This window comes from Pseudophryne corroboree, chromosome 5 (assembly GCF_028390025.1).
Source record: "Pseudophryne corroboree isolate aPseCor3 chromosome 5, aPseCor3.hap2, whole genome shotgun sequence".
Taxonomy (NCBI): domain Eukaryota; kingdom Metazoa; phylum Chordata; class Amphibia; order Anura; family Myobatrachidae; genus Pseudophryne; species Pseudophryne corroboree.
In genome coordinates, this window is record NC_086448.1 from 443,374,283 (window position 1) to 443,400,891 (window position 26,609).

The 26,609-nt window shown below is 47.0% G+C and overlaps 1 protein-coding gene across 3 annotated transcripts in view; it reads left to right on the top strand.

Moving 5' to 3' along the window:
- The window catches only part of LOC134927841 (uncharacterized), a 552,652-nt gene that overhangs the window by 504,998 nt on the left and 21,045 nt on the right, over positions 1–26,609 (top strand). For 2 of the 3 annotated variants that reach the window (XM_063922897.1, XM_063922896.1), the window contains one exon: positions 788–844. The exons of the other annotated variant lie outside the window; for it this stretch is intronic. In XM_063922897.1, coding sequence (XP_063778967.1) covers positions 788–844 — 57 coding nt within the window. The remainder of the gene's footprint in view (positions 1–787; positions 845–26,609) is intronic. 3 annotated transcript variants of the gene reach the window in all.

Here is a 26,609-nt window from a genome sequence, read left to right on the forward strand (position 1 = left end):
AGCTTCTCACCCACTTAGTAGTATTATCAACTCCAGACTTATCCAGAGGATCCTAACGTCAGACCTCCATTATTCCTTGTTAATTAATGAAGTCTAAATAACTTGAATCCTCCAGCTTATTATTCAGATAAGGTGCGTGCACACATTATACGCAGCTGGTTCGAGCTTACTGAACAGATGTCTCCTGTTCTGGAATTCCCTAACTGCTTTGGCGGGCGTCCCCATCATCAACCCTTTACTGGCATGCACCATTCTCTCCAAGTCAGGCTGTACTCGGTAGCTGCGCTCGGCGGCTATAATGAACGTTCCCGTCCCACATTCATTAACTGGCAAGCACCCAGTGTTCGGGTACTAGCAGACCGCCTCCCAGTGCTTCCATCTACGTCACTCTGCTGAATAGGGGTGTTCCTTGACGCGTTCCTCGGCCTCTTACCTACGGCTGTTTCATCACTTATCACTGCTTTATCACTTCTCCAGGCTTAATATATCTTCCCCTAATTGACTTGCTGTTAGGTTTCATTGGTGTCTACTGTCATAAGTTGAATGAGAAAATGAAAGATTGTAAAGGTTTCAGATTTCCCATCCCTAAATTGTTTGATTTATCACAACTTCAGGAGGGGCCTCTATATCTAGGTCTTGAGTGGAAGATATTTTTACATTTTTATCTTCTCGTTTTATTATACATAATGCAAAAGCAAATATTTGCTCTTTTGAAATGCTTATGATATGTTTTTAAGCAATTCAATTATTATAAATATTAATGTTTTAAACTACTTTTATGATCTAGAGAGCACAATAATGAAATCATCGCGGGACATTGAGGAACCATCTACTTCGTCCATGTGTAGGTCAAAAAATGTACAATTACTTCATCAGTAACATGTCAAGTTTTCACGTATTATTGAGGAGAAAACAAACGTTGCCTGAAGAGACTTCTCTGAACTATTTTCACAAAGCAGAAGTTGTATACGTTTGCTTTAGCAACCGTAACTTATTGTCCCCATTACATGTCTCCACTTCTACTGTTTTATGCTGTATAAAGTGTATAATTAGCAAGGATGTTGTATAGAAAATCTACACTGTCTAGATGGACAGTCATTGGGTTGATCCCATATGGCCAACATGCATTATGTCGACAGGTGAAAGGTAGACAGTGGGTCAAGTCGACAGGGTCAAAAGGTCAACATGACAATGGTTGACACAATTTGTTACAAAATGATACCCAATTTTTCTCACACGTCCTAGAGGATGCTGGGGACCACATCTAGACCATGGGGAATAGGCGGTTCCACAGGAGCCATGGGCACTCTTGAGACTTTTCAATAGGTGTGAACTGGCTCCTCCCCCTATGCCCATCCTCCAGACCTCCGTTTTAAAAATGTGCCCAGGCAGACTGGATGCACTCTGAGGAGCTCTACTGAGTTTCTCTGGAAAGACTTATGTTAAGTTTTTTATTTTCAGGGAGATCTGCTGGCAACAAACAGACTCCCTGCTTCGTGGGACTGAGGGGCCAGTAGCAGAACCAACTTCCTAAAGAGTTTCATGGCTCTGCTTCTGGCTGACAGGACACCACTAGCTCCTGAATGGTAATGAACGCTAGCCGGGTCTAGATGCTCACTCCCACAGCACGCCGTCACCCCCCTCGCAGAGCCAGAAGTCAGGTGAGTATAAGAAATTTGAACTTCTGTCAAGTAAGTGACGGATGAGGTCCGGCACGGCTGTCGGGAGCGCAGCGCGCCATTGCTGCCCACACACACAGGCTGATAATGCCGATTTATTACCTTATAACATTCACTATAAATGGGTAAGAGACTCAGTACGCAATTGGCGTATGGGGTACCGTAAGGGTACGCACTTAGCGTAGCAGACGCTTATCTGTGGTCGAGACGCACATGCGACACGCTCGCTCACAGCTTAACGCTTGGTGTCGAGCACGCCATAGGCGGCCGACTACCGTAATGCTACGCTACCAGCGTAGCGTACGCTCGTGACCACGAGGGGAACACGAGCGGCGCAGACGCTTACGGGATGACACTCAGTAAACCTTGTATGCAACACAGTGAACGATTGAGTTTGTACTGTAAACCTTACTACTGAAATACTGTAGCGATATAACGCTGCTCAACCTTGTTAATACTAAAGCTGCTTGAGCGATTGAGACGCTCCGATTACCCTCTGCAATGTAATAAACACACAATACCTTGCTAAGGTTCCAACACCTTTACTAACAATATTTAGCTATGTAAAAAGGGGAAAACAGTTAACAGTTCATACACTACAGGCTAACATCAATATCTAAACATAATAACTACACATAAATATACAATAGCGGCACAATCGCAAACAATAACATACAATGAGAGTGTCACGATCCGGGTATCTGGACGCCATTTCTTACCTATCAGATGCCTCCTAAGGCTGGCTCAGCGCTCCAGGACCGGATCCCATCTGTTATCCTGATGTGCACATTCCCGCATCCTCTCCTGTCTCTCTGGACGCAGTCACAGTAACGCCTTATACATCTGGCATGGCGTCTCCCGCGGCCTCCGCCGCCGTCCCTGAGCTTCTGCATTCAGAGTGGCGATTACGTCAGCCGCGGCCTCCGCTGTGTCCGCGTGGTCGGATGTGCATCTGTCAGCCTGGCGTCTCCTGTCTCCGGTGGCCGGCGCCGCCATTACTGTTTTCCAGACCACATGGATTACAATCCAAACTTCCCTCCAAGTGTCTGCATGGGCGCAGCCATCTTGGATTCTGTCAGCTGATCATTCCTACCAATCCGTTGTCAGTATTATTAATTTGCATAATTGCCTAGCCAATGCCTTCCTTGCTGCAGGTATAAATAGGTTGTGCCTGAGCAAGGAAGGCGTCAGTGCTTTGGTTGTCAAACCTAGTTCCAGTTTGTCTCTCTTCTGTGAATGTCTTCCAGGTTCCAGCTCCTGTCTCCAGACTTCTGCTATAGAGACCCGCACCAGCATTCCATCTGCGGTGTAGCCTGACTCTCCGATCCATTCTGGACTCACCTGTTTCCAGCTACAACATCACCTGCTTCCAGCTTAGCTTCCAGCAGTGTACAGCTTCTCTTAAAGGGCCGGTGTCCTTTCTGCAGTTTACCACTCTCCACCGGTATTATTATTTCTCCGCTCTCAAATTCTACATTTCATCTACATTGCATCGCTCTCAAGCTTTATTTATTATTTCTCTAACGTCCTAGTGGATGCTGGGAACTCCGTAAGGACCATGGGGAATAGCGGGCTCCGAAGGAGGCTGGGCACTCTAGAAAGATCTTAGACTACCTGGTGTGCACTGGCTCCTCCCACTATGACCCTCCTCCAAGCCTCAGTTAGATTTCGTGCCCGGCCGAGGTTGGATGCACACTAGGGGCTCTCCTGAGCTCTTAGAAAGTTATAGTCTTAGAATTTGTTATTTTCAGTGAGACCTGCTGGCAACAGGCTCACTGCAGCGAGGGACTAAGGGGAGAAGAAGCGAACTCGCCTGCTTGCAGCCGGATTGGGCTTCTTAGGCTACTGGACACCATTAGCTCCAGAGGGATCGACCGCAGGCCCAGCCTTGATGTTCGGTCCCGGAGCCGCGCCGCCGTCCCCCTTACAGAGCCAGAAGCAAGAAGATGGTCCGGAAAATCGGCGGCATGAAGACTCTGTCTTCACCAAGGTAGCGCACAGCACTGCAGCTGTGCGCCATTGCTCCTCTCACACACTTCACACTCCGGTCACTGAGGGTGCAGGGCGCTGGGGGGGGCGCCCTGAGGCAGCAATAAAAACACCTTGGCTGGCTAAAATACCTCAATATATGGCCCCAGGGGCTATATATGAGGTAAATACCCCTGCCAGAATTCCATAAAAAACGGGAGAATAGGCCGCGAAAAAGGGGCGGAGCCTATCTCCTCAGCACACTGGCGCCATTTTTTCCCTCACAGCTCGGCTGGAGGGAAGCTCCCTGGCTCTTCCCTGCACAGTAAGAGGGAAAAGAGAGGGGGGGCATTAAAATTGGCACTGTATACAGTATATTATATAAAAGCTATTAGGGACATAACTCAGTTAGTCCCTGTATATATATAGCGCTCTGGTGTGTGCTGGCATACTCTTACTCTGTCCCCCCAAAGGGCTTTTGTGGGTCCTGTCCTCGTTTAGAGCATTCCCTGTGTGTCTGCGGTGTGTCGGTACGGCTGTGTCGACATGTTGAATGAGGAGGCTTATATGGTGACAGAACAGAGGCCGATATATGTGATGTCGCCCCCTGTGGGGCCGACACCAGAGTGGATGGATAGGTGAAAGGTATTAACCGACAGTGTCAACTCCTTACATAAAAGGGTGGATGACGTAACAGCTGTGGGACAGCCGGCTTCGCAGCCCGCGCCTGCCCAGGCGTCTCAAAGGCCATCAGGGGCTCAAAAACGCCCGCTCTCTCAGATGGCAGACACAGATGTCGACACGGAGTCTGACTCCAGTGTCGACAAGGTGGAGACATATACACAATCCACTAGGAACATCCGTGACGTGATCCCAGCAAAAAAAAAAAAAAATGTGTTATACATTTCTGACTTTAACCCAAGCACCTCTAAAAATGGGTTTTAGGTTTGGGGAGAAAAAACAGGCAGTGTTTTGTTCCCCCATCAGATGAATAAATGAAGTGTGTGAAAGCGTGGGTTCCCCCGTTAAGAAACTGGTAATTTATAAAAAGTTACTGATGGCGTACCCTTTCCCGCCAGGTGGATAAGTTACGCTGGGAGATATCCCCTAGGGTGGATAAGGCGCTCACACGTTTGTCAAAAAAGGTGGCACTGCCGTCTTAGATTACGGCCACTTTAATAGGTACCTGTTGATAAAAAACAGGAGGCTATCCTGAAGTCTGTATTTACACACTCAGGTACTAGACTGAGACCTGCAGATAGTGCTGCTGCAGCGTGGTCGGTGACCCTGTCAAACAGGGATACTAGTTGGCAAACATAAAAACATATTAAAGACGTCGTCTTATATATGGGGGATGCACAGAGGGATATTTTGCCGGCTGGCATCCAAAATAAATGTAATGTCCATTCTGTCAGGAGGGTATTAGAGACCTGTCACTGGACAGGTGATGCTGACTTAAAAAGCGCATAGAGAGCCTTATAAGGGTGAGGAATTATTTGGGGATGGTCTCTGGGACCTCGTATCCACAGCAACTGCTGGGAAGAAATAATTTTACCTCAGGTTTCCTCACAGACAAAGGTACAGTCCTTTCGGCTTCAGAAAAGCAATCGGGTCAAATGGCGCTTCCTTTCTGTACAGAGACAAGGGTAGAGGGAAAAAAGCTGCACCAGTCAGCCTGTTCCCAGAATCAAGATTCTTCCCCCGCCTCCTGTGAGGCCACACCATGACGCGGGTGCTCCACAGGTGTAGCCAGGTACGGTGGGGGGCCGTCTCAAAAATTTCAGCAATTAGTGGGCTCGCTCACAGGTGGATCCCTGTTTCTTTCAAGTAGTATTTCAGGGGTACAAGCTGGAATTCGAGATGTCTCCCCCCAGCCGTTTCCTAAAATATGCCTTGCTGACAACTCCCTCAGGCAGGGAGGCTGTGCTAGAGGCAATTAATAAGCGGTATTCCCAGCAGGTAATACTCAAGGTGCCCCTACTTCAACAAGGACGGGGTTACTATTCCACACGGGTTGGGGTACCGAAACCGCATGGTTCGGTGTCACCCATTTTATATTTAAAATCCTTGAACACAAAAATTCAAGTTCAAGAGGGAATCGCTCAGGGCGGTTATTCCAAGCCTGGACGAGGGGGATTACATGGTATCCTGGGACATCAAGGATGCTTACCTGCATGTCCCCATTTACCATCCTCGCCAGGAGTACCTCAGATTTGTGGTACAGGATTACCATTACCAAGTCCAGACACTGCCGTTTGGACTGTACATGGCACCGAGGGTGTTTTATCAAGGTAATGGCCGAAATGTTGATACTCCTTCAAAAAAAGGGAGTTGTAATTATCCCGTACTTGGACAATCTCGTTATAAGGGCGAAGTCCAAGGAGCAGTTGGTAGTCGGGGTAGCACTATTTTGGAAAGTGCTACAACAGCATGGTTGGATTCTAAACAGTCCAAAGTCACAGCTGGTTCCTATGACACGTCTACTGTTCCTGGGGATAGTTCTGGACATAAACCAGAAATAGTGTTTCTCCCGGAGGAGAAAGCCAAGGAGTTGTCATCTCTAGTCAGAGACCTCCTGAAGCCAAAATAGGTAGCGGTGCATCATTGCACGCGAGTCCTGGGAAAAATGGTAGCTTCCTACGAAGCAATCCCATTAGGCAGGTTCCATACAAGAACTTTTCAGAGGGACGTGTTGGACAAGTGGTCCGGATCGCATCTTCCGATGCATAGGCTGATAACCCTGTCTCCAAGGACCAGGGTATCTCTACTGTGGTGGCTGCAGAGTGCCCATCTTCAAGAGGGCCGCAGGTTCGGCATACAGGACTAGGTCCTAGTGACCATGGATTCCAGCCTTTGAGGCTGGGAGGCAGTCACACAGGGAAGAAATTTCCAGGGACTTTGGTCAAGTCAGGTTATTTCCCTACACATAAATATTCTGGACCTGAGGGCCATTTACAATGCCCTGAGGCCGGCAAGGCCTCTGCTTCAAAACCAGCCGGTACTGATCCAATCAGACATCACGGCAGTCGCCCATGTAAACCAACAGGGCGGCACAAGAAGCAGGATGGCGATGGCAGAAGCCACAAGGATTCTCCGATAGGCGGAAAATCATGTGTTAGCACTGTCAGCAGTGTTCATTCCCGGAGTGGACAACTGGGAAGCAGATCTTCTCAACAGACACGACCTCCACCCGGGAGAAAGGGGACTTCCTCCAGAAGTCTTCCAATAGGATTGTACACCATTGGGAAAGGCCACAGGTGGACATGACGGCGTCCCGCCTCAACAAAAAGCTATAAAAGATATTGCACCGGGTCAAGGGACCCTCAGGCGATAGCTAAGGACGCTCTGGTAACACCGTGGGTGTACCAGTCGGTTTATGTGTTCTCCCCTCTGCCTCTCATACCAAAGGTACTGAGAATAATAAGAAGGCGAGGAGTAAGAACGATACTCGTGGATGGCCAAGAAGAGCTTGGTACCCAGAACTTCAAGAATTTATATCAGAGGACCCATGGCCTCTGCCACTCAGACAGGACCTGCGGCAGCAGGGGCCCTGTCTGTTCCAAGACTTACCGCAGCTGCGTTTGTCGGCATGGCGGTTGAACGCCGGATCCTGAAGGAAAAGGGCATTCCGGAGGAAGTCATTCCTACGCTTACTAAAGCCAGGAAAGAGGTTACAGCAACTCATTATCACCGCATATGGCGAAAATATGTTGCATGGTGTGAGGCCGAAAGGGCCCCAACAGAGGAATTTCAACTAGGTCGATTTCTGCATTTCCTGCAAGCAGGAGTGACTATGGGCCTTAAATTGGGTTCCGTTAAGGTACAGATCTCGGCTCTGTCGATTTTCTTTCAAAAAGAACTAGCTTCAGTACCTGAAGTTCAGACATTTATAAAAGGAGTGCTGCAGAGTCAGCCCCCGTTTGTGCCTCCTGTGGCACCTTGGGATCTCAACGTGGTGTTGAGTTTCTTAAAATCACATTGGTTTGAACCACTAAAAACCGTGGATCTGAAATATCTCACGTGGAAGGTGGTTATGTTATTGGCCTTGGCTTCTGCCAGGCGAGTATCAAAGTTGGCGGCTTTGTCTTGTAAAAGCCCTTATTTGATTTTCCATATGGATAGGGCAGAATTGAGGACTCGTCCCCAGTTTCTCCCAAAGGTGGTGTCAGCGTTTCACCTGAACCAGCCTATTGTGGTGCCTAGGCTACTAGGGACTTGGAGGACTCCAAGTTGCTAGACGTTGTCAGGGCACTGAAAATATATGTTTCCAGAACGGCTAGAGTCAGAAAATCTGACTCGCTGTTTATCCTATATGCACCTAACAAGCTGGGTGCTCCTGCTTCTAAGCAGACTATTGCTCGTTGGATTTGTAGTACAATTCAGCTTGCACATACTGTGGCAGGCCTGCCACAGCCAAAATCTGTCAATGCCCATTCCACAAGGAAGGTGGGCTCATCTTGGGCGGCTGCCCGAGAGGTCTCGGCTTTACAACTTTGCCGAGCAGCTACTTGGTCAGGGGCAAACACGTTTGCAAAAATTCTACAAATTTGATACCCTGGCTGAGGAGGACCTGGAGTTCTCTCATTCAGTGCTGCAGAGTCATCCGCACTCTCCCGCCCGTTTGGGAGCTTTGGTATAATCCCCATGGTCCTTACGGAGTTCCCAGCATCCACTAGGACGTTAGAGAAAATAAGAATTTACTCACCGGTAATTCTATTTCTCGTAGTCCGTAGTGGATGCTGGGCGCCCATCCCAAGTGCGGTTTATCTGCAATACTTGTACATAGTTATGGTTAACTAAATCGGGTTATTGTTGAGCCATCTGTTGAGAGGCTCTATTGTTTCATACTGTTAACTGTGTTTCATATCACGAGTTGTACGGTGTGATTGGTGTGGCTGGTATGAGTCTTACCCGGGATTCAAAATCCTTCCTTATTGTGTACGCTCGTCCGGGCACAGTACCTAACTGAGGCTTGGAGGAGGGTCATAGTGGGAGGAGCCAGTGCACACCAGGTAGTCTAAGATCTTTCTAGAGTGCCCAGCCTCCTTCGGAGCCCGCTATTCCCCATGGTCCTTACGGAGTTCCCAGCATCCACTACGGACTACGAGAAATAGAATTACCGGTGAGTAAATTCTTATTTTAACTGGTTCCAGCCAGTATCCACTCCGTGCCAACACCTGTCTGGTTCTAACCAGTACCCACAGCAGCATTTTATCTACAGCAGTCCAGCTTTCCCTGGAACACCAGCTGGTACGACCCTGGGCTTTCCTCATTGCTACAGTTGAGCCTGGTAAGGACTTTCCAACTTGCAGATAATAAGAACTGTCTCATACCACCAGAGCTCTGTGGCCCCTGCCACCCTGTAGTACCCAGGAACTGTATTATTATTTCTCTGCTGATTTTTATGTTACTTTTTACTGCTTCTGTGATGCATGGAGTTTGTCATAAATAAATATCATTGACTTTTACTCAAGTTGTCGTGGTCACGCCTTCGGGCGGTTTCTCTTCATGTTACTTACATGTCCAGGGGTCTGATACAACCTCCCAGGTTCCGGTACATCTCAGCCCCTACAACTGAGGCTGCCTTCCGTCAGCTCAGGCCCTCAGTTGTGACAGTAAGCACTGACCTAATGAATCCAGCCGGAGACCAGGATCAAGCGGCCAGGCCGATGCAAGAACTGGCAGCCCGACTAGAACATCAGGAGGCTGCACAGGGCCACATCATCCGCTGTCTCCAGGATCTCTCTACTCGGCTGGATGGGATTCAGACAACTCTCCGTGGATCAGGCGCTTCTGGTGCGTCAACCACAGTGACTCCAGTTATAACCCCACCCACCTTACCCATTTCTGCTCCACGTCTTCATCTTCCAACGCCAGCAAAATTTGACGGATCTCCAAGATTCTGCAGGGGATTTCTCAACCAGTGTGAGATTCAGTTTGAGCTACAACCTGGCAATTTTCCCAGTGACCGTACAAAAATTGCCTACATCATCTCACTTCTCAGTGGCTCAGCCCTTGACTGGGCATCACCGTTATGGGAGAGGTCCGACACCCTGCTATCTTCTTACACTGCATTCGTGTCAACATTCAGGCGCATCTTCGACGAGCCAGGCCGGGTAACTTCAGCTTCGTCTGAGATTCTCCGTTTACGCCAGGGATCACATACTGTAGGACAATATCTTATACAGTTCCAGATCCTGGCATCTGAACTGGCATGGAACGACGAGGCCCTGTATGCTGCATTCTGGCATGGTTTATCCGAGCGTATTAAAGATGAGTTAGCTACCAGAGACTTACCCTCCAAGTTAGATGAGCTAATCTCACTTTGTACAAAAGTTGACTTACGTTTCAGAGAGAGAGCAACTGAGCGTGGAAGATCATCTGCTCCAAAATCTTCTGCTCCTCCTCCTCGCCAACTGTCACCAACTAAAGATGAACCCATGCAAATTGGCCGTTCCCGTTTAACTCCTGCTGAGCGCCGAAGACGTCTCTCCGAGTCTCTCTGTCTTTATTGTGCAGCTCCGTCTCACACCATTAATGCCTGTCCCAAACGTCCGGGACTCCAAGTCCTAGCTCGTCAAGGAGAGGGCCGGCTAGGAGTAATGATCTCCTCTCCATCTCCTCAAGATTGTAATCTCCCAGTCTCGCTTCAAGTTGCTCAACGTTATCAGAACGTCATTGCCCTCCTGGATTCCCGAGCAGCTGGGAACTTTATTACCGAAGCCTATGTTAAACGGTGGTCCCTACCCACCGAGAGACTTCCTTCCTCCTTTTCCTTAACTGCCGTGGATGGCAGTAAAATTTTTGATACAGTTATTGCTCTAAGGACTCTACCAGTTCGTCTGAGAGTGGGAGTTCTTCATTTCGAACTTATTTCACTTTTAGTGATTCCAAGAGCCACACATCCTGTGGTCCTGGGCCTTCCATGGCTCCGTCTTCACAATCCTACAATTGATTGGACGACTACGCAAATCCTGGCATGGGGTCCCTCCTGTGCTGAGACATGTTTGTTTAAAGTGTTGCCTGTCTGTTCTTCCTCCCCCAGGTCGTCTGATGTTCCACCTCCTCCATATCAAGATTTCACGGATGTGTTCAGTAAAGCTTCTGCTGATATCCTTCCTCCTCATAGAGAATGGGACTGCCCGATTGATCTCGTTCCAGGGAAGGTTCCACCTCGAGGCCGAACTTATCCGTTGTCTCTGCCCGAGACGCATTCTATGGAGGAATACATTAAAGAGAACCTAGCAAAGGGGTTCATTCGACCTTCTTCTTCTCCAGCCGGCGCAGGCTTCTTTTTTGTAAAAAAGAAAGATGGTGGTCTGCGGCCGTGCATCGACTACAGAGGTTTGAACGACATTACCATTAAGAACCGCTATCCTTTACCCCTGATTACTGAGCTCTTTGACAGAGTTAGCGGAGCTACCATCTTTACAAAGCTGGACTTGAGAGGTGCATACAATCTCATCCGGATCCGTGAGGGTGACGAGTGGAAGACCGCATTTAACACCCGTGACGGTCATTATGAGTACCTCGTCATGCCCTTCGGATTGAGCAATGCTCCAGCTGTCTTCCAGCATTTCGTCAATGAGATCTTCAGAGACATTCTATACCGTCATGTCGTGGTCTATCTAGACGATATCCTCATTTTTGCCAACAATTTAGAGGAACATCGTTTTTGGGTAAAGGAGGTTCTGTCCCGTCTCCGTGTCAATCATCTCTATTGCAAATTAGAGAAATGCGTCTTTGAAGTCAAGTCCATTCCGTTTCTAGGGTACATTGTGTCCGGTTCCGGACTAGAGATGGATCCTGAGAAACTACAAGCAATCCAGAATTGGCCGGTACCCTTAACCCTCAAAGGGGTCCAGAGGTTCTTAGGGTTCGCCAATTATTACCGAAAGTTTATACGAGACTTTTCCACCATTGTGGCGCCTATTACTGCTTTCACCAAGAAGGGTGCTAACCCGTCCAAGTGGTCTGAAGAAGCCATGCAAGCTTTTCATCTTTTAAAACAGAGGTTCATCTCTGCGCCTGTCCTGAAACAGCCTGACATCGACTCTCCTTTCATCCTAGAGGTGGATGCCTCCTCCGTTGGAGTAGGAGCGGTGTTATCTCAGAGGGCTAAAGATGGCCATTTACATCCTTGCAGTTTCTTCTCACGGAAGTTCTCCCCAGCGGAGCGCAACTATGCCATTGGCGACCAGGAGTTGCTAGCCATCAAGCTCGCTCTAGAGGAGTGGAGATATCTGTTGGAGGGAGCTTCTCATTCAATCACCATCCTTACAGACCACAAGAACCTTCTATATCTGAAAGGCGCACAATGTCTCAACCCTCGTCAGGCCAGATGGGCACTTTTCTTTTCCAGGTTCGACTTTAAACTCCAGTTCTGTCCGGGCTCTCAGAATCGCAAGGCCGATGCCCTTTCCCGCTCATGGGAGCAAGAAAATGAGTCAGAGTCTTCAGACAAGCATCCTATTATAAATCCGTTGGCATTCTCCACGGTAGGGATGGACTCTACGCCCCCATCAGGGAAAAGTTTTGTGAAGCCGACACTAAGGAAGAAGCTCATGCATTGGGCCCATGCTTCCCGCTTTGCCGGACATACAGGTATCCAAAAAACCCTGGAGTTTATCTCTAGGTCTTATTGGTGGCCAACTCTGAAAAAGGACGTTTTGGAGTTTATTGCATCTTGCCCAAAGTGTGCTCAACATAAAGTATCCCGCCAGTCGCCCTGCGGGGCAACTGGTTCCACTATCTGTTCCCCGTCGACCATGGACCCATTTGTCGATGGATTTTATTACAGATTTGCCCATGTGCAACAAGTTTAATACCATCTGGGTGGTAGTTGACCGGTTCACCAAGATGGCACACTTCATTCCTCTCACCGGTCTTCCGTCAGCTTCCAAGTTGGCTCAAGTATTCATACAAGAGATCTTTCGACTCCACGGTCTTCCAGAAGAAATTATCTCAGATCGAGGAGTTCAATTCACAGCCAAATTCTGGCGAAGTTTATGTCAAGCCCTCCAAGTCGAGCTAAAGTTTTCCACGGCTTACCATCCTCAGACCAATGGTCAAACTGAGAGGGTGAATCAGGACTTGGAGTCCTTCCTCCGCATCTATGTGTCCTCCTCTCAAGATGACTGGGTTCAATTACTTCCCTGGGCCGAGTTCTGTCATAACAACCAGTATCATTCTTCATCTTCTTCAACACCATTCTTCACCAACTTTGGATTCCACCCTAAAGTCCCTGAGTTCCAACCGCTTCCAGCAACTTCTGTTCCCGCAGTGGATATCACCTTGCATCAGTTTGCCAATATCTGGAAGAGCGTACGATCAGCTCTGCTCAAGGCATCGTTCAGGTACAAGAAGTTTGCGGATAAGAAGCGTCGAGCAGTTCCTGCTCTCAAGGTGGGTGATCGGGTATGGTTATCCACGAAGAATTTGAGGTTAAGAGTTCCCAGTATGAAGTTTGCACCTCGCTTCATCGGTCCTTTTAAAATTGATCAAGTCATCAATCCTGTTGCTTACAGACTCCAGTTGCCTCCCTTCTTAAAGATACCCAGGACATTCCATGTTTCCCTGTTGAAACCGCTAATCTTGAATCGGTTTCATTCCTCACTTCCTCCAACTCCGAAAGTCCAAACTCAACGAGGCGTTGAGTATGAAGTAGCCAAGATCCTGGACTCACGTCACCGTTACGGTCAACTTCAGTATCTTATTGACTGGAAGGGTTATGGCCCTGAGGAACGTTCATGGACCAATGCTTCTGATGTCCATGCTCCTGCCTTGGTCCGGAGATTCCATTCCAAGTTTCCTCAAAAGCCAAAGAAGTGTCCTGGGGCCACTCCTAAAGGGGGGGGTGCTGTCACGATCCGGGTATCTGGACGCCATTTCTTACCTATCAGATGCCTCCTAAGGCTGGCTCAGCGCTCCAGGACCGGATCCCATCTGTTATCCTGATGTGCACATTCCCGCATCCTCTCCTGTCTCTCTGGACGCAGTCACAGTAACGCCTTATACATCTGGCATGGCGTCTCCCGCGGCCTCCGCCGCCGTCCCTGAGCTTCTGCATTCAGAGTGGCGATTACGTCAGCCGCGGCCTCCGCTGTGTCCGCGTGGTCGGATGTGCATCTGTCAGCCTGGCGTCTCCTGTCTCCGGTGGCCGGCGCCGCCATTACTGTTTTCCAGACCACATGGATTACAATCCAAACTTCCCTCCAAGTGTCTGCATGGGCGCAGCCATCTTGGATTCTGTCAGCTGATCATTCCTACCAATCCGTTGTCAGTATTATTAATTTGCATAATTGCCTAGCCAATGCCTTCCTTGCTGCAGGTATAAATAGGTTGTGCCTGAGCAAGGAAGGCGTCAGTGCTTTGGTTGTCAAACCTAGTTCCAGTTTGTCTCTCTTCTGTGAATGTCTTCCAGGTTCCAGCTCCTGTCTCCAGACTTCTGCTATAGAGACCCGCACCAGCATTCCATCTGCGGTGTAGCCTGACTCTCCGATCCATTCTGGACTCACCTGTTTCCAGCTACAACATCACCTGCTTCCAGCTTAGCTTCCAGCAGTGTACAGCTTCTCTTAAAGGGCCGGTGTCCTTTCTGCAGTTTACCACTCTCCACCGGTATTATTATTTCTCCGCTCTCAAATTCTACATTTCATCTACATTGCATCGCTCTCAAGCTTTATTTATTATTTAACTGGTTCCAGCCAGTATCCACTCCGTGCCAACACCTGTCTGGTTCTAACCAGTACCCACAGCAGCATTTTATCTACAGCAGTCCAGCTTTCCCTGGAACACCAGCTGGTACGACCCTGGGCTTTCCTCATTGCTACAGTTGAGCCTGGTAAGGACTTTCCAACTTGCAGATAATAAGAACTGTCTCATACCACCAGAGCTCTGTGGCCCCTGCCACCCTGTAGTACCCAGGAACTGTATTATTATTTCTCTGCTGATTTTTGTTACTTTTTACTGCTTCTGTGATGCATGGAGTTTGTCATAAATAAATATCATTGACTTTTACTCAAGTTGTCGTGGTCACGCCTTCGGGCGGTTTCTCTTCATGTTACTTACATGTCCAGGGGTCTGATACAACCTCCCAGGTTCCGGTACATCTCAGCCCCTACAACTGAGGCTGCCTTCCGTCAGCTCAGGCCCTCAGTTGTGACAGAGAGAGAGAGAGAGAACGTGGCAGAATACAGTCAGAGATTTAGAATGGTCACAGAGAGAACTTACACACACTGGGGAATGATCGCTGCGCAGTCCTGGTACCAGCTCCGAGTTAGTCAATGATGAAAACCGTTTGTGGAGAGAAGACTGAGCTGGCCAGGCTGGCTGTCCTTATATACACTGCGTACAGTATACTACAAAGGGACCTATAATCTCATTGTTCATTGGACACAGGAATGTCTCCTCGCATCATAACAAAAGGTCATAGGTTAGTTTGAACAGGTGGGCTGTGACTATATCAAACTGCTCAGGTGGGAGGGAATCTCAGAATTCCCGCCGCATGGATAATGAACCGCAAATATAGTAAATGTCCAGAAACTACTAATAGACATAACTATACGCAGGAGCGATTAATCTTTACCTAACCAGCACCGGATTGTTTCTAATAAAATGTTCTTTAGTTAGGTACCAAACACAACTGCTCAAACCCTGTCTGACCCTTCGTACCATGCAAAGAGGAATTCCTCTGTCCAGCGACCAGTTACATTAAACAAACTTACTGTTATTATTAAGGGGAACATTACCTATAAAACATACTATTTGGTTTTACTATGTAACGATTGAGTCGCCGACTAGACGCACACAAACTCTACCGTAAATGCACATACCACGCGCTCGAGCGCATGGCCGAGGAAGTGCCATCACGCAGCTGCGAGTATCCGCACGCACGGGAGAGAATGTGCACGTGCAGCGGGCAAGCGCATAGGGTGAATATATGGCAACGTGTAGCGTGATATTTTTCAGACTTTGACAGTCCACCCTTTGGCAGTCATCAATAACTGCCACTTCCTAAAACAGTTCAAAAAGAAAAATATATGTCATCATGTAAATACCATTTTATGATTGGGTAAAGGGAGGAGAGGAGAAGGTGGGAAAAAGTATGACCTAGTGAGATAGTAGAAGCATGTATGTATGAATCCATGTTTGAGGGGTCATGTATCATCGTGCCGTACGTGTTTTAAATCAAGCTTCGAGGTATTGCGAAGTATACATTTGAATTCCTTCTTATCCCGTATCAAGGGTCTGTGGATGGGCTGTCAAACTTTACCGAGCTCTTTTCGGCTTTTGGTTGCAACAAATGGGGAGCACATTTAGTTGATGATACATGAAGGGGGGGGGGGGGGGGGGGGACATGTGAATGCTGATATATGTGTCTATATTCCCTATTGACTATGTGTGTCATTACCTGGAGGTTGTAGAGATGAGGATAAGAAACAATCGTTATAAATGCAGTCGTAAACTATGTGAGTTTATATAAACAGTCGCCGATTGAGGTCTTGTCTGATGTCTTGTCTTGATGTACATGTTGTCTGATGTCTCTCGGTGCTTTTGCTATAAATAGCGAGCAAAAGTTGTTCCATTGTCCATAAAGTTACAGTCTCTAAAGTATTGGGCTATCGTAAAAGTTAAAGTCACTAGGGATATTGGGGGTCTGTGGCATAGTCCATCAATGGTCTGTATAAAAGAGGTTGTCAAATTCTTCTTCCAAGCGGATGTCTTTGTACCTTGGAGGAAAACAAAGGAGAAACGGGTGAAAGAAACGGACCGTGGAATCACATTTTCATCACAACATTGTCTCTATCGTTGGGTCATAAATTAAATTAGTTGTTGTTATTACAGTGTCCTCGCTCCTCAGGCTCATCACTCTAGTACTACCTTTACACTTCGTTAAAGCCCGAACGCATCTAAATATCAGTCCGACCAATATGACGACTCCTTGAATACACAAAAGAAATTTCCCTACATCCATAATAATACCTTGGGCCCATTCTCCTAAACCAGAGAACCAATTTCGTGGGTTCAACCATGCTCATTACCCACAGGGGTGAGAGTGAGATTATGTCTCCTCCGGAACTCCCATTTTAATTGTAAAATGTCATCCATCTTTTGGTCTATGACCTCGGCCGGGTCCTCCGTGCTGTTTGTGATATACGTGCAGCATTTTATTCCATATTGAGTTGCTAGGGTAACACAATACCCGCCTGTCACAGCTGTGAGGTAATTAAGAATCATTCTATGCTGAACCAGTTCTGTTTTGTAGGCTTGTAACTCTTTCCCAGTGTACCTGAATGTGTCGTCATACATTTCGGTGATATTGTCTAATAAATTTGCAAGCGCAGATATATATCTATAATTTATCACTCCTCTGGCGGTACGAGGTATATCTAACGCGAGTAGGAATTGAATCCCGGTGGATTCATGGATCAGATCAGAGGCTGGATGCTCTGTCCTCTCTATCAGGTGCCGTTTAACGACGTGCTCGTAATGAGTGTGAGTATAAGGAGCTTGGGCACTGCGGTGAATATCTTTCATTTTGTTATGGGATACAGTCATTACTTCAGGCAGTACTTTTCCAATATAACACAATCCCTCTGAGTTTGGGGCAAGCCACTTATACGCCTTCCTCCCGCATATGAAATACGCATCATCGGGGAGAACATATGGGACGGAGTATGACATAACCATGTTACAAATTTTCCATGTGAAATCTCCTAACCCTAATTCTCCCATCTGTTTAGTACACGTATCTGTTTGTACGATATGTGCACAGTATCCTGGTGATACTTCTCCAACTCGCATGGTCCTACTTCCTAGAGTGTACCTATACCGGAAATATTTTCCATTCTCGACTACCTGGCGTATAAGCTCTGTGTCTATGGGCATTTTGTCTGGTCTGTATGAAAAGGTCATGGTTTGATTACTCCATGACACTTCCCAATTTCCCGGCTTTCGGGGATTGGAAATGTTAAAGCACACTAAGGGCCTATCCACGTGATATTGGTGGAGCTTCAAACTAGGAGGACTAGAGATATTAAACCTCTTGTCCACCGGCCTCCCACCACTTAGCTCAAGTACCTCTCCTACAGTTAAAGGGAATGGTACTAGTCCTGATTTGCTATGACCTTGAGGTACTTGAGAGCATACCCAACAGTCTGTCTGATTTAACACTTTACCCACTAAGGAGTGATATCCACATGGACCGGCATCCATTGAGTGACTATTAAAACTGGACTGACATTTCTTGATGCACCCATCCTCAACTATGTTATCACAATGCCTACAGATGCAGTTTTCTTCAGCTAACAATCCTTCACAATTCCTTCTATTGTCAATGCTACCAGATCGTTTTCTGATACTCGCCTTTACTCGGTGATTGTGCTGTTCTTGGAAATTTACGCCTCCGTCTCTGTCATCAGAACCCATTCCAGATCCTTTCTCGACCTCACTGGTACTCTCACCGAAACAGACTGCTCTGGTCAACAGCATGGTCAACAGGAAAACACGGACTGCAGTCTCTTGGGGCGAGTCCATCTTGCAGGAGGAGAAAGAGAAATTTGTAATGGGGGTACAAAAAATACTTTGAGGGGAAAGAAAAATGTTACGATGTCTTATGTCCTCTAGTCTTGTTGTTCTTCTTGCTCTGCTGTCATCTCAAAGATGCTGTCCTCAGTCTTCCAAACGAACACTCGGGTGATGCAATATTCCTTCCAAATCAGTGATCTCTCTGTAAGGAGCAAAAATCTTGCATTACCATTTGTCTAACTGATGTGTGACATACCATCTATAAAGCATGAGAACATGAGCGAGAAGAGGGAAAAAAAGAAAGAAAAAACGAGAGAGAACAATTTATCACATTTTACATTAAACAACAAACAAAAAACATTGTCAGATCTTCCGTTCACCATCAGGCTGTCACACCAACACATCCATTGGTATCCTTGCGAAGTCCCCTCCCCACCAGTATTTCCACACTTCACCCTTTTGTGCCTGGCCAGGACACACCGATGTCGGTAGGTCACACTGGGGTTAGGTAGACTTCTGCAAAGACCAAATAGCTATGTGATGTTTGAGTTCTGCCGATGAACGTCAGAGATGGGGAAATAGAAACATTTACAGATAAATTTACAACGTTTACCCGGCCGTTCCTGTGCCTACAAGGAACTGACCTCCCAATATCATTAACTGTAACCTCAGGTTTACTACCAGTCCTAATGATCAACTTTCCTGACTGCATATTACAGGTGCGGCCCAAACTTCTTCCTAGGTGATTCCTGATTACAATTTCGTGTGTTATAACTCTGCTCGTGTTCTTGTCTAGGGGATTGATATACCTTCTGTGGTTCTTTAAACCTACAATCTCGTGCATAATGACCTTCCTTCTGGCAATTATAACACCTTATCACCTTTGACTTACCCACAGGGATCTGAGGCTTCTTACCTCCCTGTGCTTCCCTGTTTCTTTGGGTATCATGGTCCTGTCGTTGTCTAGGGGGTTGATATGACTTTTGTATATTTCTTGATCTACAATCTCTTGCAAAGTGTCCCTCTTTGTGACAATGGTAACAAACTACCACATTTGAATTTCTCACAGAGGTTTGGGGCTTATGCTGGAGTGACCTTGTGGTTAGAGCCTGTATACTTACGGCCATCAGCTTATCACTCTGTGACTCCCTGTGTCTGGTGATGTTCCGATCATGATCAATAGCGGCCTCTCTTAATGCAGCCACCAAGATATTTCTCCAGTTTGGGTTGGTGGTTTGTACCCTTGTTCTCAATACTTCCTTTAAACCATTCATTAACACAGATACTGCTACTTCTCTATGATTTACATTTGTTTTGATGTCCGTGATCCCAGTGTCTCTAGCCATTACTTGCAGTGCTCGATTGAAATAATTAGAAATACTTTCCCCTTCTTTTTTGTCTTATGGAGAAGATTTTGTTCCACTCGACAATGGCTGGGAAATTTACTCCTAACTGTCGGTTGATCTGCTTAATACATTCCTGATTGTGTTCCTCCGTTTGAGGTACTTCTGTGGCTAATTTACAATCAGTAATAAATTTCGCAGGGTCAACACTGGAGGGCAAACATGCCCTCGGCACTGTCCGCCAATCTTTGTTGGTGGGTTCTGTGGAGTTCCCTAGTTCTTTAATAAACCTTTGACATGCAACTAGATCTTTCCTAGGATCAGGAAATTCAGACATAATTGACCTTAATTCTGTCCGGGACCAGGGACGGTGCATTGCACTGTCCTTGACGGGAATGATTCCCTGAGCGTCAGTCTTCCCATTGGGGACTGTGATCACCCTGACAGGATTAAATTCAACTACATCATCTTGTGTTGGTTCTACAATATGAGGTACATTTGTTTGTGCGTGATATATAACACCGTACGTACCTGTGGACACGACCTCACCTGACCCTCCGTTAGGGGGTTTGATTATTGCCTTTACCGAATTGGTCGCGTCCACCTGGATGTCTTGTGTGATGGCTGCTGGAAAAGATGCCGACATCGTGCTGGGTTCACTTTCTTGCTGGTAATCCTGAGGGAAGTTTAACATGGGGTGCAACTTGCATGGGTTAACAGTTGTACATTTAACAGTATTACAATTATTCTTGTTACATTTATTACAATTATTCTTATCATCTATACAGTTGCTAAGTGCATGTTTATCAAACACCAGTGTGCCACTCTCTGTAACCACCTTCTCTCTTGTTGCCATACTTTTCTTACCAAAGTGAGAGTCAGCTGTGTAAGCTAATCCTCCTTGTATTTCACCTTCCTGTTGCCATAACTGTAAATAATCATAATGTTTGATCCGTCTCTTTGCAGATTTAATGAGACATATCCTTCTCCTTAGATTTTATAACACCTTGGGGCCAAAACTGCCTACCCGTGGGAACTTTTCCCCGTCATGCACAGTCATTCTTTCCCATTCATTGAATAAAACCTCTGTGTGTGTGATCCATCTCGGACCTCCTGGTCTGTATACCTTGCCGACCTTATGGGCCGGTTTACTAAATCAACCTGAACCAGGGTTGATCGCCCCCTACCTGAACAACTGGCCCCCATCTTTGCAGGTGTTGCTTTCACTACCTCTGACCTTCAAATCAGGGTCTTCAGCGAACCCTTACAAAAACCAAGATGTCCGGGGTAGGCTGACGGCGGAAGTTTACCGAGTACCTCCACTCACTCCTCGCCCACGTTGGCCAGTACTGCAATCACTGACTCAGAGCTGCTGTACCCAACCTAGGGCCCCTATGAACCTTTATTTACTGGGGCGTGTTGGACCTACCAGTCCCCAGCAAGTATCGGTTGTTAGAGAATTCCCGAGTGACCAGCGAACCTCGCTTAAAATAAAAAAAATTACACAAATCACGTTAGAATGTACAAATAGCGTTTATGACCCCTCTAGCGTACGCAAATGGTACTGGGTCAAGTTACAAACTAATGCACACAATTACGTGCGGTACAATCGTACTGCACATAAGCAACTAATCTTATGTGCGGAACGACCAGCGGAATCGAAAATTGTGGCTGCGAATTCCTTCAGCCAGAGCTTAATGGCCTATATGGGTACCGCACCAACCCGCCTGGGGTTGTGCTTCTTGACTCTATCTATAGCGGACTTCCTAGTCTGCTGTACCTAGACCTCCTGGTCTGTCTCTGGACCTCCTGGTCTGTGTCTACAGTATACCTCCTAATCTGCTATACTCTAATGCTCTTATTTCAATATTTAACAAGGGATGCCTCCCAGCCACCACGCGCCGTCACTTTCACGGGTGTACCTCACGAGAACTCGACTTCCGGGGGTTCCAACCAAAATGAGAAACTTATATATATATATATATATATATATATATCTATACACCCTTTCACCTCATATACTCTTTACTTTCGTTTCTGTACAGAAATCCCTTTCATTTAGTATCGCAGTCTAGTCCTAGAGGAGTTGCAACTAGAGAAGGATCTATTAGATTAAAATTTAGGACACTGAGATTGACTTGCGCTATTATCGCGTTGCCTCCGTATCGCCTAACTAAAACAATACTAACGTGTGATTTGTATCACGTGGGCGTACCCAGACGCTCCGTTGCGTAATATACGCTTTGTGCGTAGGCCCTTGCGTCGCGTACGCTAGTCTCACCCTTTGTTAGAGACACGCGTACGCAAGCCAGGTATATCCACAGAAATACAACTAACACGTTTATATCAATGTAGATGATCTTTAACTGTAATCATCTACCGAGCACCACACAGATCTTTCCTTGTATCTTTAGGCAAAGCCGTGTGCGTGTTTTACAAATTACTCCTTAACGTATTAATATTACTTTTAACTACCAATAGCAACAAATCTTTCTCAGCACGTTATCAATTGTGAAATGGCAAACAGGAAAGTGAGGTGTGAAAATACACAAATGAAAAGAAATGCAGGTGTGTGCGTGTGCTGCGTACGCAATGTGTATCAAACAGAAATGAAACCGTTTTAAAAGACAATAGCGTACTGTTCTTACCTTCCGGTTCCGGATTCCACCAGCACTCCTACAGCGTAGCGAAACAGACGCTTATCTAGCCAGCACTACTGTACTGTACCTCACCACCAATACGGATACGAAGGGATACTGCCTTCCCGCCCTTGCTGACCGATAAAGTCTGTGTTCGCTAGTGCGGATATGTGGAGGACGGACGAGGCCCCAATTGAAATGGGTAAGAGAATCAGTACGCAATTGGCGTATGGGGTACCGTAAGGGTACGCACTTAGCGTAGCAGACGCTTATCTGTGGTCGAGACACACATGCGACACGCTCGCTCACAGCTTAACGCTTGGTGTCGAGCACGCCATAGGCGGCCGACTACCGTAATGCTACGCTACCAGCGTAGTGTACGCTCGTGACCACGAGGGGAACACGAGCGGCGTAGACGCTTACGGGATGACACTCAGTAAACCTTGTATGCAACACAGTGAAAGATTGAGTTTGTACTGTAAACCTTACTACTGAAATACTGTAGCGATATAACGCTGCTTAACCTTGTTAATACTAAAGCTGCTTGAGCGATTGAGACGCTCCGATTACCCTCTGCAATGTAATAAACACACAATACCTTGCTAAGGTTCCAACACCTTTACTAACAATATTTAGCTATGTAAAAAGGGGAAAACAGTTAACAGTTCATACACTACAGGCTAACATCAATATCTAAACATAATAACTACACATAAATATACAATAGCGGCACAATCGCAAACAATAACATACAATGAGAGAGAGAGAACGTGGCAGAATACAGTCAGAGATTTAGAATGGTCACAGAGAGAACTTACACACACTGGGGAATGATCGCTGCGCAGTCCTGGTACCAGCTCCGAGTTAGTCAATGATGAAAACCGTTTGTGAAGAGAAGACTGAGCTGGCCAGGCTGGCTGTCATTATATACACTGCGTACAGTATACTACAAAGGGACCTATAATCTCATTGTTCATTGGACACAGGAATGTCTCCTCGCATCATAACAAAAGGTCATAGGTTAGTTTGAACAGGTGGGCTGTGACTATATCAAACTGCTCAGGTGGGAGGGAATCTCAGAATTCCCGCCGCATGGATAATGAACCGCAAATATAGTAAATGTCCAGAAACTACTAATAGACATAACTATACGCAGGAGCGATTAATCTTTACCTAACCAGCACCGTATTGTTTCTAATAAAATGTTCTTTAGTTAGGTACCAAACACAACTGCTCAAACCCTGTCTGACCCTTCGTACCATGCAAAGAGGAATTCCTCTGTCCAGCGACCAGTTACATTAAACAAACTTACTGTTATTATTAAGGGGAACATTACCTATAAAACATACTATTTGGTTTTACTATGTAACGATTGAGTCGCCGACTAGACGCACACAAACTCTACCGTAAATGCACATACCACGCGCTCGAGCGCATGGCCGAGGAAGTGCCATCACGCAGCTGCGAGTATCCGCACGCACGGGAGAGAATGTGCAGCGGGCAAGCGCATGGGGTGAATATATGGCAACGTGTAGCGTGATATTTTTCAGACTTTGACAAGGCCCTGCAGGGTGCAGGGCGCGGGGGGGGGGGGCACCCTGGGCAGCAAATAGACACCTGAAAACTGGCTAAAAGGGGGCATAAGGTGCCGCTGGCACAGCCCTACCCCCGCCAGTATACATATTACAGTGATTAACTGAGTGTAAGGACGCGCCAGTGAGGGGGCGGAGCTTCTTCCTCAGGCAGCCAGCACACTGCTCAGCGCCATTTTCTCTCTCCTCATGCTGCAAAGAACACGCTGGTCCTCTCCTTCACTTCTGACAAGTACAGGGTGTTATTAGGGGGGCACAAGGCGTTGTGGTGCATTTTATAGTGTGATTATCTGTATAAAAGCGCTATTGGGCTGTGGGCATTCTGTGTTCACACTCATTACATACTGGCGCTGGGTTTGTGAACTGGCTGCTACTATACTGTGTCCCTCTGACAGATTTTACTGTGGGTCTTTCCCCAAATAAGTCCCAGTGTGTCTGTGAGTGTGCTGTACACGTGTGAGGCATGTTTGAGGCAGGGAGTTCCTCCCCGGAGGAAACCATGTTAGGGACACAGTGTTGTAATGTGGTGGCACTGCCGGCACGAAGAGCCTGCATGGATGAAAGAAATACGTGACAGTATGCATCTGATTAACCAAGGATTTAGATAGGTCTGAATCTAAGGCTGCATGCTGGAGAAAATCTGTGGAAGATGTGATTTTTCAGGATGCTGTTATTCCTTATGCAGGCGCGGCTCCTCTGGGTCACATAAGAGACCATTTGCGAATGTTGTAAACACTGATACTGACATGGAGAGATAGATCATAAATTGGCAAAAAGTACACAATATATGATTGTGGCTATAAGGGACGTGTTGGAGGTTACAGAAACCACTCCTGTACCTCAGGAGAAGGCTTATTTATGTAAGCAAAAGAAATCCAAAGTCACATTCCCTCCTTCACACGAACTAAATGCTCTCTTTGAAGGGATGTGGGTGAATCCTGATAAGAAATTTCGTATTGCCAAAAGGATTCAGATAGCTTACACTTTCCCGGCTGAGGACAGGAAAAAATGGTAGTCACCCCCTGTGTTAGACAGTGCACTTTCCAAGTTGACAAAGAAGGTAATTCTCCCTGCACCCGGCACGGCTTCACTTAAGGAGCCGGCAGACCGTAAAATGGATACGACATTGAAATCCATTTATGTTGCCAATGGTATGCTGCTCAGGCCCACTATTGCATGCGCGTGGGTGAGTCGCGCTATTGAAAAATGGTCAGAAAGCGTGTCATCAGAAATTGACACGATTCATAAAGATGAGATACTCCTTAAATTAGGGAATATCAAGGACGCTGCCGCCTACATGCTGGAAGCAATAAAGGATATTGGACTCTTGAGTTCACAAGCCGCTACCATGGCAGTATCGGCTAGGCGGGCGTTGTGGATTCGCCAGTGGAACGCAGATGCAGATTCCAAAAGAAACATGGAGGCTCTACCATATAAAGGTGAGGCCTTATTTGGCGATGGACTGGATGCGTTAGTCTCGGCGGCTACCGCACGTAAGTCGACATTTTTGCCCTCTGCGCCTGCACTGGCAAAAAAGACCTATCACCCGCAAATGCAGTTCTTTCGGCCCAATAAATACAAAAAGGTGAGAGGTTTCCCCCTCCTTTGCAGGTAGGGGAAGAGGAACGAAGTCCACAGCGGCTTCAGGCTCCCAGGAGCAGAAGTCCACCCCTACTTCTGCCAAATCCTCAGCATGACGCTGTAACTCCCTAGCGGGAGGCCGCTCGGGTGGGGGCACGTCTCATACTGTTCAGCCAAGGTTGGATTCTGTCTGGCCTGGATCCCTGGGTGTTGCAAATAGTATCCCAGGGATACAAACTGGAGTTTCAAGACGTTCCCCCATGCCGATTTTTCAAATCGACCTTGCCAGTTTCTCCGCCAGAGAGACAAGCAGTAACCGTGGCAATCCAAAAATTATGTCAAGACCAGGTCATAGTCCTGGTACCGTTGTCACAACAAGGGCAGGGTTTTTATTCAAGCCTCTTTGTTGTTCCGAAGCCAGACGGCTCGGTCAGACCGATCCTAAACCTAAAGGATCTGAATTGCTACCTGAAAAGGTGCACGTTCAGGATGGAATCACTTTGGGCGGTGATTTCCAGTCTGGAGGAGGGGGACTATTTGGTGTCGGTGGACATAAAGGATGCTTACCTGCATGTTCCCATTTATCCTCCTCACCAGGCTTAGCCGAGATTTGCGGTTCAGGATTGCCATTACCAATTCCAGACATTACCTTTTGGCCTCTCCAAAGCGCCAAGGGTATTCACCAAGATGATGGGGGAGATGATGGTCCTCCTTCGTCAGAAAGGAGTCAATATAATTCCTTAGATAAAGGCGAGATCCAGGGAGCAGTTGTTACAAAACGTATCACTCTCTCTGTCAATACTCCAACAACACAGGTGGATCATAAATTACCCAAAGTCACAGTTGGAACCGACGACAAGGTTGTCTTTCCTCGGGATGATTCTGGACACAGAAGTTCAGAGAGTATTTCTTCCGGTGAAAAAGGCTCTGGAAATTCAGAAAATGGTAAAACAGATATTGAAACCATCAAGTGTGTCGATCCATCAGTGCATTCGGTTGTTGGGGAAGATGGTGGCAGCCTACGAGGCCATACAGTTTGGCAGGTTCCATGCCAGAGTATTCCAGTGGGACCTGTTGAACAAGTGGTCGGGGTCACACCTACACATGCACCGAAATATAATCCTGTCGTCAAAAACCAGGATTTCGCTCCTGTGGTGGTTACACAGCTTTCACCTACTAGAGGGACGCAGGTTCGGGATTCAGGACTGGGTCCTGGTAACCACGGATGCAAGTCTCCGAGGCTGGGGAGCAGTCTCTCAGGGAGAAAACTTCCAAGGA